Source organism: Merops nubicus, unplaced genomic scaffold (genome assembly GCF_000691845.1).
Source record: "Merops nubicus isolate BGI_N331 unplaced genomic scaffold, ASM69184v1 scaffold21171, whole genome shotgun sequence".
Classification (NCBI taxonomy): domain Eukaryota; kingdom Metazoa; phylum Chordata; class Aves; order Coraciiformes; family Meropidae; genus Merops; species Merops nubicus.
The window spans coordinates 36,956-52,666 of record NW_008586499.1 but is presented as its reverse complement, the minus strand read 5'-3'; the positions used below and the strand labels follow the sequence as shown (position 1 = coordinate 52,666).

At 41.9% G+C, this 15,711-nt stretch overlaps 1 protein-coding gene across 1 annotated transcript in view; it reads left to right on the top strand.

Moving 5' to 3' along the window:
• Nucleotides 1-155: 155 nt before the first annotated feature.
• The window catches only part of ESRP1 (epithelial splicing regulatory protein 1), a 21,161-nt gene continuing 5,605 nt past the window's right edge, over nt 156-15,711 (top strand). The window contains exons 1-10 of the mRNA XM_008948680.1: nt 156-284; nt 469-597; nt 1,472-1,585; nt 4,028-4,142; nt 11,405-11,503; nt 11,604-11,658; nt 13,512-13,622; nt 13,711-13,843; nt 13,925-13,967; nt 15,431-15,711. The exon at nt 15,431-15,711 is cut by the window's right edge and continues 39 nt beyond it. Of these exons, the coding sequence (XP_008946928.1) occupies nt 156-284; nt 469-597; nt 1,472-1,585; nt 4,028-4,142; nt 11,405-11,503; nt 11,604-11,658; nt 13,512-13,622; nt 13,711-13,843; nt 13,925-13,967; nt 15,431-15,711 (1,209 nt within the window). The remainder of the gene's footprint in view (nt 285-468; nt 598-1,471; nt 1,586-4,027; nt 4,143-11,404; nt 11,504-11,603; nt 11,659-13,511; nt 13,623-13,710; nt 13,844-13,924; nt 13,968-15,430) is intronic.

Below are 15,711 nucleotides of genomic sequence, written 5' to 3'. Positions count from 1 at the left end.
GGTGGCGCTTCGCAGCGCCTGGGAACTTTCGGGCCTCTTCTCTTCCCTTTTCTCCCTCCCACCTCCACCATTTGCTTGCTTTCTTTATTTTTTTTTTTTTTCTTTCTTCCTTTCTTCTCCTCCCCTTTTATCCTTTTCACTGGCCTGCTGGCACCATGACGGCGTCTCCCGACTACCTGGTGGTCCTTTTCGTGACTACGGGCACCAATGGGGCAAGGCTGGGCTCGGATGAGCGGGAGCTGCTCCAGCTCCTGTGGAAAGTGGTCGACCTGAGGAGTAAGGAGGTATTTTCCCCCAAGGGGGGATAACCCTGACCTGCTGCTCACCTTGGCCCCTGCCGTGCTGGGTGGAGGCAGGGTGGCCCCAGTGCTGGGCTGGTGGTGGGTGTCTGGTGGAGTACAGGGGCCGGTGCTGCAGGTGGGGACCCCCCGGGGGAGCTGACTCGCCCCTCCTCTGCTTTCTCTGGAGCTGGGGCACCTGCACGACGTGCTGGTCCGGCCTGACCACGTAGAGCTGACGACTGAGTGCCAGGAGATCACCCAGGTGGATGTGGAGAGCCTGGCACTGGCTCCACCGCTGGAGCAGGCACTGAGACAGGTTATACCCCATAACTGGCTGTTGGGTGCTGGTCTCCCCTGGGGGCTCCCTGATGGGGTAGAGGCAGTGTTATCATCTATTTATCCCCTCCACCCCCACCAGTGGAGTAGCAGAGCCTGGTGTGAGGGCATGACAGACAGGTGTGGGCCAAGCACACTGGTCTCTGGTGCGCTTTGTGGGGATTTTTCCCTTGCCCTTTTTCTCATTCATCTTGGGAGGGACGGAACTCCAGGAGAGTAAGGTCAGGGTCAGGCATTCCCCTCGTGCTGTTCCCCTGCCATGCTGGACCCTGGGACTCAGCTGAGGGTGACCCCAATCAGTGTTGGAAAAGGCCAAGTTCAGATGTCTCTGAAAAGGCCGGGTGGTGGCTGGCCATGTTAAGTTTATGGTTGTTCATTAGTTCTGGGAAGGAGGTGGTACTGAAGTGTTTAGATAAACAGGGAGGTGTGTGTAATTCACTTTGAGGGTAGGGCTGAAAGCCTGTCTGCTTTCCAACATGCCCGAGTTGCCTGTCTGAAAGGCTCTTCTGCCTAGCACTCCCTCAAGTTCTTTGCAACCAACTACATGTCTCCTTGCAAGAGCAAATTCTCCTGGATAATGATTTTTTTCCTGTGTTATGGACTATCTGCAGTCACATCTCATTAAAAGGGGGGGGGGAAAGGGGCAGTTTCCTTGTGACGATAACTATCGTGAAAGTTATCATGTGCTTAGCTAGTAATAAACAAATCTGCAGCAGTGAAGGACTAGGCTCCTACAGAAAGGAATTTCAACTCCATGTTCCTGCCGCCCAGGAATAACACATTACAAACTGATGAGACTGCCTGGTGCAGCCACTCTCATCTCTTACATGTTTGTCTTTTGTTCCTGCTTTCAGTTTAATCAGTCTGTGAGCAATGAGATGAACATTGGTGTAGGTACGTCCTTCTGTTTCTGTACTGACGGACAGCTGCACATTAGGCAGGTTCTGCACCCTGAAGCTTCCAAAAAGGTATGTCGTTGTAGCTTAATTTTGACTCTTAGTGTGTTTTTTAAGATACCTTGTAAAACTGATCAACTTCTCTGTAGTACGAGGGTGCCTCCACACAACTGTTGTACAAACACTGCTCATGTATAATATGCTTACCAGACTAAGAGTTTGTCTGTGGTGGGCACAGACAATGCCTCATGCTTACATAGCCCTGAAATGCCTTTTAAGTTAAACCAGAAGAAACATTTTCTCAAGTGTTTGAGAAAGGAGTGATGGACTGGTAGAGTATTTGTAGCTCCTACGGCTGGAGGAGCTACAATGGGTTAACAAGTGGGAATTGGCAAGGGTTGCCAAATAGTTAACCACCTTAATCATAAATGGTCTTTTGAAATTTTACATTCACCTTTAGCTACAGCAGCTTTCAATCTTTGTGCATTCAGTTGATGCTCGGAGGGTGGTGCTCATATTTGTAAGGAGCTGAGCAGTAGTTTGGGGCAGGCTGAGTGATGACTAGTCCCATAGTCTAGAGTTTTCTAACTCCAGAGTTGCCAAATTGCTACCAGTGTTATGATGTCCTGCCTGCTTTTCATTAGTGATAGGGTTGCAGCAATATGCTGAGTTTCTAGTCCTGAAATAACTGCTTCAATATTAATAAAATCTCATTTTGTGGTTTGCTATAAAGATGCATTGCTCGGTAACCGAGCTGTTCTGCTCCTCTCCTTGCAACTTATCTCCGTGCCCATCAGTTTGCTGCTTCATCTTTGAAGGGGCACTGCTGCAAGTCTGTGCTGTTACAGGACTGATACTGCAGGAGTTTGGTTTTAATATTTGTTGGCGCTCTAAGTACTTATGCGTTTGAAGGATTAGAAGAGAAACTGTCAGTGTGTGCCTCACAGTGAAGGGGCAGTCCTTACATATGTAACTTTTCTGGGGGTATAACGTGAGAAAATGCAGAAGCAGGTTTTTAACATACAGGGTATGTGTTTTGTACAGTTAATACCTCCATGTAGTTAAATAATGTGCATAAAACAAGGGACAGCTCCTACAATAATTTCAGTTTGTTTGGTGTCAGGGGTAGGCATCCTTTTTCCATCACAGGGTCGTTGGCAGGAAAATCTGTTGTTGTGTTGTTAAGAATTATTCATTTGAAATCTGCTCTTTGCTACCTATAGGTTAAGTAAACCATATGTTTAAGACCTGCAACAGTTCTTTGGTGAATTCCCTAGTCCCAAGGTTGAGGTGGAGAATCACTAAAATCCAGAGACAGAAATCTAGGCTCTTGAGAATATTTTTGTTTTAAGGTGCCCAGTCTGAACCAATCCAGCAGCTCAGAGTATTCAGAGAGTGAATTGGCATCAGCTGTTCCAACTGAATATCAGTGAAGTACAGAACTTGATCTCCCATCAAGGAAGACAAAACAGCCATGCTAGAACTAGAGCCGGGAAATCTTGGCAAGCATGCCTGCATATTCATAAGTTTGTCTGTAAAGGGTATCGTTTGCCTAATGTGTTTGTCCATATGCTAAGATAAGCTCTAATGCTCTCAAAGCAGAGCTTGCTTTGGAACCTAAACTTCTTTCTTTGGGATGTCTAAACGTGCTTTCATGTATCCTGTCATTCTGTTACAGTGCCAAGATGATAACTAGTCGTTAAATCACAGAAAGGTCTTACTTTTGGTCTTGGGAGGCCTTGCAGGCAACAAACACCCAAGTGGAATGCGAAGTATTATCTCTGGGGTGAAGAGCTAACTAAAGGAGTAGGGGTTTGTATTGGTGTAAACAGCTTCCCCCAAGTTTTCTCCTTCCCACAAAAAAAAAAGCATGTGATAGGTGTAGTGGTGGGGCGAGAAGGGTTTTATTGACTTCCAGTGTGCTACCTAACTCGTTCCTGGCTTCACATGCTGCAATTAAAGCAACTGACAGATGGACTGACAACCTCTGTACCATGCCAAACCTTCATTTGTGCACAGTTGTTTGTTGTTGTTTTGTCTGTTTGTTTTAAAGGGAACAAATATTTGAAATGTACCTATTCTCTGAAAAGTCAGCCCTTGTCTATAAACCAAGACGTCTTCTGCAGTATTGCAAAAATTTGCTTGGCTCTATAAACTGAACTAAGTGCCTCTGGCTTTTTACAATTAAAATTGGACTCAAGAATTGATGATAATGTTGCAATAGCAGGCATTTTAAGTCCTACATATACTTTTGATTTGAGGTGCTAGTAATAATAGCAAATGTTTCTCTCACAGTGGAAAAGCTCATTTCTCTTCTTAAACCACAAGAGGGGAAGCTGCTTAAGCAGAAAAGTTTAAAAACCTACTTAGCTGAGAAGAGCTATGTGAGTTTCTCGTTAGCAAAGACTGTTTGCTTCCTACACATCATGTGGAAATTATTAGAAAGTTTGGTATCTAAAGACAAAGTAGATTAAATTCACCCTAGCTGACAGTAGTTATTTTGTTCTTTTCCAGAATATCTTACTGCCTGAATGCTTCTACTCCTTTTTTGACTTGCGGAAAGAGTTCAAGAAGTGTTGCCCTGGGTCACCTGACCTTAGCAAACTTGATGTTGCAGCCATGACAGAATGTATCCTTTTACCAGTGATGGTGTCCACTGTGGCTCAGTTTTAGGACGGAAGTGTGAGTAATGCTTTGCAACATGTGTTTAGGGATGGTATAACTTTAATGAGTAACTCAACACGGTACTGAGCTTTCTCACAAAGGTAAAGATAAAAAACACATGAGGATGCATGCGCCCATGGAGGAAATCCTGTATTTCTTCTTGATTTCTGTACATTTTCTTTACTACAGTTATAGTTTTGTCTCTTTAAACTTTGCACTTTAGTTTAACTGGCACATTTAGTCAACTCATATGAATCCTAATATTTAAGCAGTGAGGTCACTCATTGCATCAGATTTTTATCTTAGTCTCAACATTCACCCCTACCTAAAACTATCTTAATTTATAGGAGGGGGAATGGTTATTTTTGATGTCAACTTTTAACGATTCAGGAGTGAACTTAGGGCAGGGGTGCTGTTGGCATGTGTGATAGTCTCGTGGAAGCTGTACAAGTTACACCTTGCAAGGTGAGGCTGGGTGGGCAGTAAGATGCAGTCAGTAACGTTTTCATTTTCAGTGATAGGGATTTCTGAAACTAACTTTCTGAATTGTCTGAAGTGGTCTGTAACCTAGTCCTATCTGTCTCTTTACTAATCTTAGCTCAGTTTTGTTTGCATGCTATGTGCAATTACCAAAGCCAAAACTGTAGCTGTGAACGATTTGTGTGTGCCTTCCTCCTTTGCTATCGATCTCCCCTCGTGCTGTGTGCTCCAGTCCTCATCTTAGATGTACTCTCAGACACGGAAAATGCTCGACTTGCCTACTGACCTATTGAAGCAGTGACTACCCAAGTTAGCTGACAAGGGAGGATAAAGGAATTTGAGAGGGTTTTGGGGGTTTTGGTGATGCTTTGATTTTTTTTGTTTAGTTTTTTTGACTTTTTTTGTTGTTGTTGCTTGTTGGTAGTAGTTTTAGTATTTTTTTTTTTTTTTCCTTAAAGAAGGGGCAGAAATCATTCTTCCCCTAGGTTGAAGCAAAGCAGTACCCTTACTGTAGGAGTGTGGATTTTTACATTAGAAAAGCAAAATAAACACTTAAGTTGCATAGTCTAGAAGCTGGATGGTGGAGACTTCTTAAGGTTATGGTCAAAAACTTCATGCATGGTTCACAGATGCTTTGACAAGTGCTGGAGAAGTTAAAGGCAGTGATGTAGTTTGGCTGCTTTGAAATGTTGCCTTTGTTTTCTCCTTAATCGAATGCCTGGTGTACATCTTGACACTGTGGAAATAGTTGTACGAGTGTAGCCACCTGGAGCATCACTAGTCAGCAAAGGCAGAGCAGCAGGCTGGGCACTCTGCCTGCTGGGGAAAGGGAGCACACCACTCTGTTACCCAAAGGTCAGGAGTATAGTCAGTAGTACTTCCTCCAAGTTCCTAGAGGCTTGGTCAGCCTATCCAAATGCTCTCAGCTTGAGTCTGAATTCTGGATCCAATATGCTTTTTAACATCTATAAACCTAAATAACTTCATTCTGGTTTGAAGACAAATCACCAAGAATAATGTTTTGTAACTGCTAATGCTTTTAATCTGTAAACTCGCTGTGTTTATGCACCATGGCTGAAATGAACACTCTGCCCTATGTTGCTTGAGAGTGGTGGGGGTGGAGGATGCAGAGACCAAGCTGGTATAGTAATTTTTGTTTTACTTCTATTGACAACTATGATAACTTTCTGATCTTTCTCATCACATTTTTAATATACACCAACTTAATCTCTTTGGTGTCAGAAGCTGTGTAAGTTAATTGCAGTTGGAGAGTCTGGACATGCATGTAATACTTGAGATGAAAAAAAATGTTGAAGCAGGTGCTAAATTTAGAGACTAGTCCAAACAGTTTTATGCAGAGATTTTTTTTTTATTCTTCCTGTAAGCAGGACAGCTACTTTATTCCAGAGACAGTTATGAAAACTGGGTTTGAAGTGGATATGCTGGGGCAGAGGACACAGAAAACTAACTAAAACCAATTAGAGTAGGTAGAAATGAAGTTGTAGATTGGTGCACAGAATCTGACTGAGCTCTTGTTCTTTTTGTAGAAAGTGTAGATCTTCAGCCCCTTAATTAAAGGGGCTGCATAAAGGTAATCTTCCAGCATTTGTGCCACACAAACTATACTAGGCTGGGTTTGTTAGCATTTGATGGGGATAGAAGATTTTGGGTTAGGGGTAAGGTACTGACTAGACATGCAGAAGACCTGCATTTGCAAACTGGTGGGAGCAGGAGTGGAATGATTTTTGGGCATGTCCCTTCGTGTGCATATATCTCCATTTACCTGTGTGTAAGATGGTTGTGATCCATGAGAGGAAACCTGTGTAACAGGAGAGAGTTAGGGGAGAGATGCATATTGCTGTACGGTCATTTAAGTCGTTAGGAGTCTTTCAAAAGCTTTAATTCTGATGGGTAACACTTGATTAAACAACAAATTACAGGCAAATGGAGCAGGTACCCTATTGCTTGAAACATTCAGGGGAGATAAATTCCAACTGCAGTCATTCAGGTTATATATTCTGGTGTATAACACACTGGATAGTTGGTGCTTGACTATTAGTTTCTTTCAGACAAACCAAGAAAAAACCTTGGAAAAGAGCATAGAGATATTAAATTAAATAATAGGCTGGGTTATTATTCCATTAGAAAGTACTTCTGAGACGTGACTCTTTCAGCAAACTACTTGAAACTGTGTACAGTAATGAAACTATTCCAAATTCAGGAGCTCAGGTGACAGCTTTACATTTTCACAACCCCTCACACCCTCCCTCGAAACTACAATTTTAATGTACAAATAGCCACTGTTTTCTTTTAATTCAAAGTGAGGAAATGTTTAAAATGTCATGAAGTTTGAGGGACCAAGGAAGAACTGAGACTAGTTGTAACTGTTGTCAGAGTGCTACTTCTGCCTAACTTCAAGCCTCAAAACATTTTCGGGTGTAGGAGACAGTCTTCTGACCAACTTTAGTCGGTATTGTGTAAGACTAGTGACAGCAGGACAGTCATGAGAAACTTTGAGTAACAGAAAGCTTGAGAGAAGTGATCGTGTTCTGGCAGAGAAAGGAACTCAAATCTGTTGAAGTGTTGGTCTGTTCTTGGTTTCTTTTTGGTGTTTGTTTTTTTTTTTTTAAAATGTGTAAGTATACCAACAGAGCAGGGTTGTTCTTGCACCCTCTGTACCTCCCATACTTGCTGTAGTTCTTGATTTGCAAAGCTTGCTGAGCCAGTTCTCACCGCTGTGAGTGCCTTCAGGGTGGAGTGAACAAAGCTTGCATGACTATTCATATTAGGTCTGCACAAGACTCATCCTTTGCCTAAAGATTGGGTGTGCAGGAGCCATTAAATGGCAAGTAGCTCTTGCTTCCTCCAGTACATGGTTTGCTCCACTCTCTTCTAAACTGGGTTTGTGAGGACAATTCCATACTAGGGGTATCTGCTGGATGTTGTCAGTACAAACAGATGTATTTAAGAGCAGCTTGCTTGATGTGCTCAGTACAATCTGGGTACTGCAGTCCTGAAACCAAAACTTAGGGTTTTTTTGACCTGGGTGTCTGAAAACAGTGATGTGGAGCACAGTTATAAATAATAGTACTCTGGCAATAAAAAGCCCATTATTGGGTATTACCTGAGATTACTGCATGTTGCAATTTTATTTCCTGTGACAGTACCCAGGAACGGGGTACTATCAGATTACCCTTATGCAAAGCAGCATTTCAAAAGATACAATCTTCTGCCTGAATAGACTTAAACAGAACAAAGGGAGAATAAAAATGGAACAAAAGAAGATCAGTGCAGAACACAGTTGCAATGCTAGTTCATGTCATGTCGTCTGAGAGCTAAGTTAGTTGTTCAGTATTTCTTTTGCCATAGCTAAAGGAGCTGAGAGACTGAGAAAGGGAAGAGACAGAGAAGAAATCTGGGAGGACACTGGAAGTGAGTGAAGTTGTCATGATGAATCTGAGAAAATTATTTAGACATTCTTCCATGTTATATGTGGAACTCTGTAGAATATTCCTTCCCCTCCACCCCTTTTACTAACTTTCTGGGTGTTGCAGGAGGTGGCACTGCAGCTGCACAGCAAGATTAAGAAGTTCTTTGTTTTCCATCCTGCCTTGTTATTTTGGAATGTTTCCTGCCTGTTGCTTCATTTAGAATATACGTGTGCACATTGTTGCACATAATAGCCGTAGACAGCCAGGTCTGTTTTCTAACACTTCTTCAAATGTGTACTTGGATTTAGTCACTGCAGTCAACTCTTTCCAATTGCTCAGGAGAGAACCTTTAAGTATCACTGGACACAAACATGTGTGGTCTCCTATCCATGCACAGAACAAGTGGGTTTTCTAAATGCTATTCCATTAACAGCTTTTACCTAAGTGTCCATAACTTCTAATGCCTCCATTCATAGGGGACTATCTGTATGTAGTCAGTCTTGTTCATTAGAATTCAGGTTTTCACTTAGTTTAATGTTGTTATTAATGTGCTTCTTACATGTGCAGAAAATTATCCATTTTCTTCTTCAGTCTTGCCTAAAAGCCTTGCTTCTGGCTAATCAGAGGCAAAGGTGTGCAAGCAGTTTCTCTCTCGTGCTAATGTTGATGACTTTCTTCCTCCCCTCTCACTGTGTTTATGAGTTCCTTGGCACAACTGTCTCCATGTGCCTGAACACCTGGTACTAACTTCTGTTGGCAGTAGGGCATTTTTAGGAACTGTATCTCCTGTTGATCAAAATTTTCAATGAAAATGTTCTCTGAAGAAACAGCATGGGGGAGTTTTTTCCTTGTGTGATAGCCTTCCTTCGAATTCCCAGCCCCTTCACACTGTTTCTCTCTCCAATGGCTGATTGTTTGTAGGGATCTTTGGCTCTGCAAAAGAGAAATATTGAAATGTCTCTTCAGCTTTGAAAGCACGGTCTAACAGCCAAGTGCATGTATGTGCACGTGTGTAGGTATGTCCCCTGCTGTAATAGCTACTGAAACTCCTGCCCAATTTCTCTTGAATTTGACAGAGTAAAGATAGCATTTCCAAAATCCTCATACAAAATTATCAGGCAAGACTGGAATCCAAATGCCTGTGTCTTCAGCAGCTTCTGGTTCCCTGGATGGGCAGCAGAGACTGTGTGAGCACAGGACAGAGCTGTTAGATGTTACAGGGGGAAGGGTGTCAGGGAAAAAGAAAAGCAGCACCCCTCTGCTCTGATCCATGACATCTGTGTGGTGTGGATTAGATGCCCCCTCTGCAGGGGAGTCTGTAGATTATTTTTCTTGACCCTCCTTCCCCAGGGGCAGAGGAGTAGATGAGCTTGTGTGTATAGCTTAAGAGGAGATCTGCAATGAAGACATTTCTTGTTGTCATATATACTGATAGTCTCTTAAACTGTGCGTTATTGCATGTGGTTTATCCAGCTTGGTTTTTAAGACAACCGTTTAATGTTATCACTATTTTATGCCAAAGAAGATACTGGGAGGAAAGTGTAACAGCAGTGGCTGGCAGGCTGTATTTAGTCAAGCAACTGGAGGGAAGGAGTCACTAGTTTATGCTTTTGGTTCTTGGTGGTTTTTTGTTTGTTTTAAACTATGATAATTCACTTAATGGTCTTAAAAGACTAAGCACCAGCCTCTCACCTTCTGTACACCAATGCACACTTAAAACCAGCAAACCCTCAAAATCAAGTTAGCCTCAAAGTGTTGGCACAGCAGCTTTCCTTTTCTTGCTGTAGAAGTTGAGTTCATTAATTCAGTTGGAATTATTTTTCATCTCACAACCAAGATAACATTTGAACTCCAAAAATAATTTAAAAAAAATAAATCTGTTTTGTGGTCATCCCACAAATAACAGGGAGGACTTCTTATCCCAATGAAATTTATGCTGCCTCCCCTATTGATGAGATGACAAAGCTTGTGTTTGGTGTCTGTTCTTAACAAACTTCTGTTCACTACCCTTCATCTACCAAGTCAAAATGTGCCCAGCTCTAGGTGGAGAAAGCTTTTTTATTTTTTTTAGAGGAATTTTGCTGTCTTGGATTGTGAATCTACTTTTAAGCACTGAAATGCAGACTCTTTTGAGCATTTGAAATGCCTCTAACCTAGTTTTGTGGGGTTAGGGGCTAATAATTGGTGCATTTGACTGTTTTGAAGGTCTTTTGTTGCTGTACTGCCATGCAAGTATAGGTCTTGTTTAAGAAACTTTTACTTTTGCTCTACGTCTTGATGCAAAGTGATGAGAGGTCAAAAAGGCAAGTCCTGTTCACAGCCAGCTTTATACTTCACTTCTTATCCTGTTTTTGCTTTTTTTTACCCTACAGCCTTCAGAAAAGGCAATATGAGTGAAAGACCCTTTTAGAAATTTGCTTTTTAAATGATGTAGAGTTGCCAGTCATCTTGCAGTCCTGTAGCCTGGTGTTACAGAGGGACAAATATGACAGGAAGCAGGAGAGATACCGTAGTAAACTCTGTTTAAAGTTGTGTGGAAAACGATGGGATGTGCAACTTAAATCAGATTCCCTTATAAATGAGTTGGGGTTTTTATCTCATCATTTAAGAGCCTGTCTTTCCACAACAAAACATTTCTGCTCTCTATTGGCAGGAGAACTTATCCTTGCTATCGTCTTCCAAAATCCTTCAGACTGAAGATGATGTGGGTTTGGGATGCTGCTTTTGTCTCTTGGTTATCTACGATGGTGTGCTCTTACCAGGTTCTCAAAATGCTGCTGCATAACAGCACAGGTTGTAACTTCTAATAGGCAAGGTTTAGATAAGGTGCCATTTGTGATTTTTGTCAAAGTGGTGAATTAAGATATTTATTATACATTGTGATTTACTTGTTCAGAAAGTATGTGGTGTATTGTCCTTTTCCTAGAGCTTCTAGTTGTTGGTTTGCTTCTGCTCCTTCCCCAAATCTTCCCCTAGAGATTAAAGATGATGTTAATTACAGCAGACAGAACACCAGTCTCTTACACATGCAGAAGTGTATCTGTCTGTCAAACATACATAATTTATGAGTCTGTTAAATATCTGTGTCCTTATTATGGGGTCTCATGTCCCCAGACACTTTCTGGAGTGGCCTCAGTCTCCCGCAGGTGGCAGTTAGAGGCCAAAGCAGAACAGCTAATGTATCCCAGCAGGAAAATGGCTTAAATCTTCCCCTGAGAAGTGACTTACTATGAAGGATAACATGAAAGCTTGTTGCTCTAGCAGGAAGCCAATTACAAATCTGTTTTGTGATGATTGACTTAACTCCAGCATGAAGATTTAAATCTTGACAAGAACAGTCTAGCGTTTCCCTATGGAGCCTCTCAAGTTGAAGATATGGGGAATATCATTTTAACCCTAGTATCTGAACCATACAGTAAGTAATAGTGATAAATGAGTTGTCTCTGGTACTTGTTTTTTTCCTGCCTGTCTTGTATACTGAGGAAAAAGAAAATAACTTGTGCTGTGTTTCATAGATCACCGATTTTCAGATCCAGAAAGAGTGAACTACAAATTTGAAAGTGGACCTTGGTATGTACCTCTCCTCCTCCTTGCTGCACATGCCCATACTCTCCCTTTTTCTAAAAAAAAAAAAGACACTACTTAAATGAGTGGTACTTCTCTGTATTCCTTTCTTGCAAATAGCTGTTAATATTACTTTTATATATCTTACCATTGCTGACAGAATCAAATGCTTTGAGTGGGAAAGGGAACAGATATTCTATAATCAGTTGCAAGACAGTTTTCTTGTTAGGCTTTGAGATTGCCTGTTAGCTGCTGGTAGTTGTGGGTTCTGCTACTAAGTGCTTGTAATGTATGTTAAGTGTGTTGTGCTATTAACAGAGAATATAAGGATTTTTGCAGAAGTAACCGTATTGGTACTAACTCTTGCACTCTTCCAGCAATTTGCTTCACAGTTAATGAATACACATCATGATTTTTTTTAATAAGGAAAAAACATTTCCATAAAGATACTGTGCCAAAGATACTCTGCTATCAGTAAATTGCTTAAGCTGTGATGATTGTCTGCTTCCCAAATATGTTTTAAACATAAAGCTTTATCTACTTTTATTGACCGTTTTGTTGTTTGTGGTGTTTTTTTTTTTATGTAATTGTGCTTATCTGTATACCAATAGAGATTTTTCTCAGTGGTTTGCTGGATACTCCATCTGCAGTATCACAAGAGACTGATGTTAAACTGTCCTTATTCATATTACCATCTTACATGAGTGCTTCCTTTCCTCTTCCACATTAAGGAGCTGTCGTAATGGTAGATGATGCTAGAGCCAAAAGAAGCATGAAAAGAATGCAACGATTTTGGCAGAAAGTATCCAGTGATATTAGCTCAGGGTTTTTAGCATTGTTTTAAGCTTTTTTTTTCCCCCCCCTCCCTTTCACTAACAAAATTCTGGGATGAGGTAGAAAATTCCAGTCTTATCTGAGATAATGATAAGTGCAGGATTAGGAAGGGAGGGGGAGCAATTCAGGACAGACACCTACAGGAAAGCCACCTGAGAAGCTGAAGCATGAACAAGAAACATGGTTGTCATAGAAGGAGGCATATCGCAGCCCTTTTGTACAAGGGAATCCTTTGCTCCTGAACAAGGCTTCATCTGCTTAATCACATAGCCTCTTCTGTGCAAAAACCTGTCCTTGCAATGGCCAGAAAGGCAGCCTTGGGTAGCTGTGAGCGTTTTGTGGTACATGGCAGTAAGAGAACAAAGGAGGCTGAGGTAATGACCAATTAAACCTGGCTTTCTGTGGCTGAGCTATTCCCATGCTAAACAGCCAATGTAGCCTGTGGCTGTATTAGTCTCTAGTAGCACAGTGATGGCCTAAACCAATGTCAAGGCTAAACTCTTTGTGCAGCAGTCCTCTGTGCGCCAAGTAGAACCCTGAACAGGTTTGGCCTTGGCTTGTGACTGGCTCTTACACGTTGGATAGCACAATAATAATCACTAACCTCAGTTACATGTAACTCTCTCCTTTAGTTTCCACCTAGCTAAGATTAGAATAGCAAGTGTTTAATTTTATGCCTTGTTCAAAATATGGAGAAACACAAACCATTAGTACATCAGGAGCAGGGAGTAAGTTTGGAAAAAGGCCCAGGAGATAAGAGCCTAAGGAGCAAGTGTGGTTAAGGAGGAAAGGGAAGATGAGAAAGGGGCAGTTAATCAGGGCAGACATTCCCTGAGGAGAGATATGTGCAGTAGCTTCGGATGGTGGTGTCACTTGGCCTTCACTGACCTGGCTGTGCCATCTAGCAGACATGGAGCAGGGACAGAAGCCTGTCCCTGGAGCACAGCTGCCAAGCAAGGAGAGTGGTGTGTGGCAGATACTACAGGCAGCTGTCTCTACATTGCCTCCTCTTCCCATGCCTGCAGCAGCAAGATGGAACTTGTGGATGACAATGCTGTTATTAGAGCAAGAGGATTGCCATGGCAGTCGTCTGACCAGGACATTGCAAGATTCTTCAAAGGCCTAAATATTGCCAAGTTAGTAGCTGAGAATTTACCTCTGTTTGTAGTGCTTCATCTACACCAGGCATGGAGTTTTAACACTGTTTTGACTTAAATCTTGTAGGGGAGGTGCTGCCCTCTGTCTCAATGCCCAAGGCAGGAGGAATGGGGAAGCTCTTGTGAGGTTCATAAGTGAAGAGCATAGAGATCTAGCACTACAAAGGCATAAGCATCACATGGGGAATCGTTACATTGAGGTGTGTGGCACTACCTTTGAAATCCTCCTCTTAACAGGAGTGCAAATAGCATGCCAATTACATTCTCTTTTCTTTCCATAGGTATACAAGGCAACAGGTGACGACTTCCTTAAAATTGCAGGAGGTAATTTTCAAGGGGTGGGAAGGGAGGGTTTATTCCGTCAACATTTGTAGCAAACTTTTGGCTGTAAACTGTTCCTGTTGTACATGGCCTTTCATTTTCTCTTTGAATGAGTAGTGAGCTGGTGTGTGGATTGTTACATACTCTCCTAGTAGCCATCCAAGATCTTCCATGACTTATCTATCCAGTTGATCTTCCCTATTTCTGCCATTTTCAAGCAATCTATCAAATAAGGATTTCATCAGGCAAGGTGACCTTATATATGAACTTAATTGGCTAGATCATCTTCCTAACTGAAGGGACCTAAATGTTGATTGCTGAAAAACAAAGCCAGAATAGTTTTTCAAAATACTACGACTGCTGTTGCTGTGGAGACTTGCACATAAAAGCAAACAGATATCTCAGTGTAAATAACAAGGGATTTATGGGTCTGATTTTCTTCAGATCAAATCTCTGCCTCAAGCTAAAGGGGGAATTTAGGTTAGTGCTTTTTTTGAGGGGAATATTGAAGTATTTGAAGCCTTGAATTGAAAAGCTGCAAACCTTGCTCTACAATCTCTCCCGTGGTCTCTTCCCCAGCTTTAGGAGGGCAAGTATGCAGAATTCAAGAGAAGATCTGATAAGCTGTTACGCATCTACAGTACTGTCTGCCTTAAGATCCTTGTTGGTTCCTTCCAGTGATTTGTTCTGAGGATTGTATATGACTAGCTGGGTGTCTGAGGTTTTAGAGTAGGAGAGGCTAAAAACAAGATATCAAATGGGTATGTATTAAGATATTGAATGGCTAATTCATAGTCTTAGTAATAGTTATGCCATTCAAGGTAAAGACGTTGCACACTGACATTGAGGGTAAAATGGTGCATGTCTGGCACAGCCTTCTTTGCAGGATGAGCTAGCTGTAAGTGAAAGGACTATATTAAGAAGCTGGTCAGCAACTAGCTTTCATTAGGGTGGCATTATGAGCATCAGTGGTCTTCTAGAGATGCTGAAAGTAGAGCTGGCGGACTTTGACAGTTTTATCAGAATAGAATGAAATTCCTAAGCTGTTCTCAACATACCCTTTCAACTTTCTTTTCCAACCACAATGGTCTAGGTACTTGGTTACTGTATTATGTCTTCAGACCATGCTGAAGGTATTCCTAAGTTAGAAAGGCAAGGTTCATGGTAGCACAGGTGCTGCTCCTCATGCAAGAGACTGACTGCTTTCCTTGGGTTCTGAACATTGCAAGTACTTTCTGTTTTCCCTTTGAATAAGGATGAATCCCTTCCAAATGAGGTAATGTTATTAAACTTAAATGGGAAATGTCCTATACAATAGTTTATCAAAGAGGGCCATGTTTCCTGACCTTGGAGGCAAATATCGTTCTACCTGTTCAGAAACTGTTTGGGGGAGGTAACGATGCCAGACTTGCTTATGATTTTATGTGGCTTCCTAGACTTAAGTGTTTCTGTACTTTTGTTTAAAGGCACTTCCAATGAGGTTGCCCAGTTCTTGTCAAAAGAAAACCAAGTGATTGTCAGGATGCGAGGTCTTCCTTTCAATGTAACAACAGAAGAAGTGCTGTCATTCTTTGGTCAACACTGCCCTGTAACAGGAGGAAAAGAGGGAGTCCTGTTTGTCACATACCCTGACAGTAGGCCAACAGGGGATGCCTTTGTATTGTTTGCTTGTGAGGAATATGCACAAAATGCACTGAAGAAGCATAAGGACTTGCTTGGGAAAAGGTACATTGAACTTTTCAGGAGC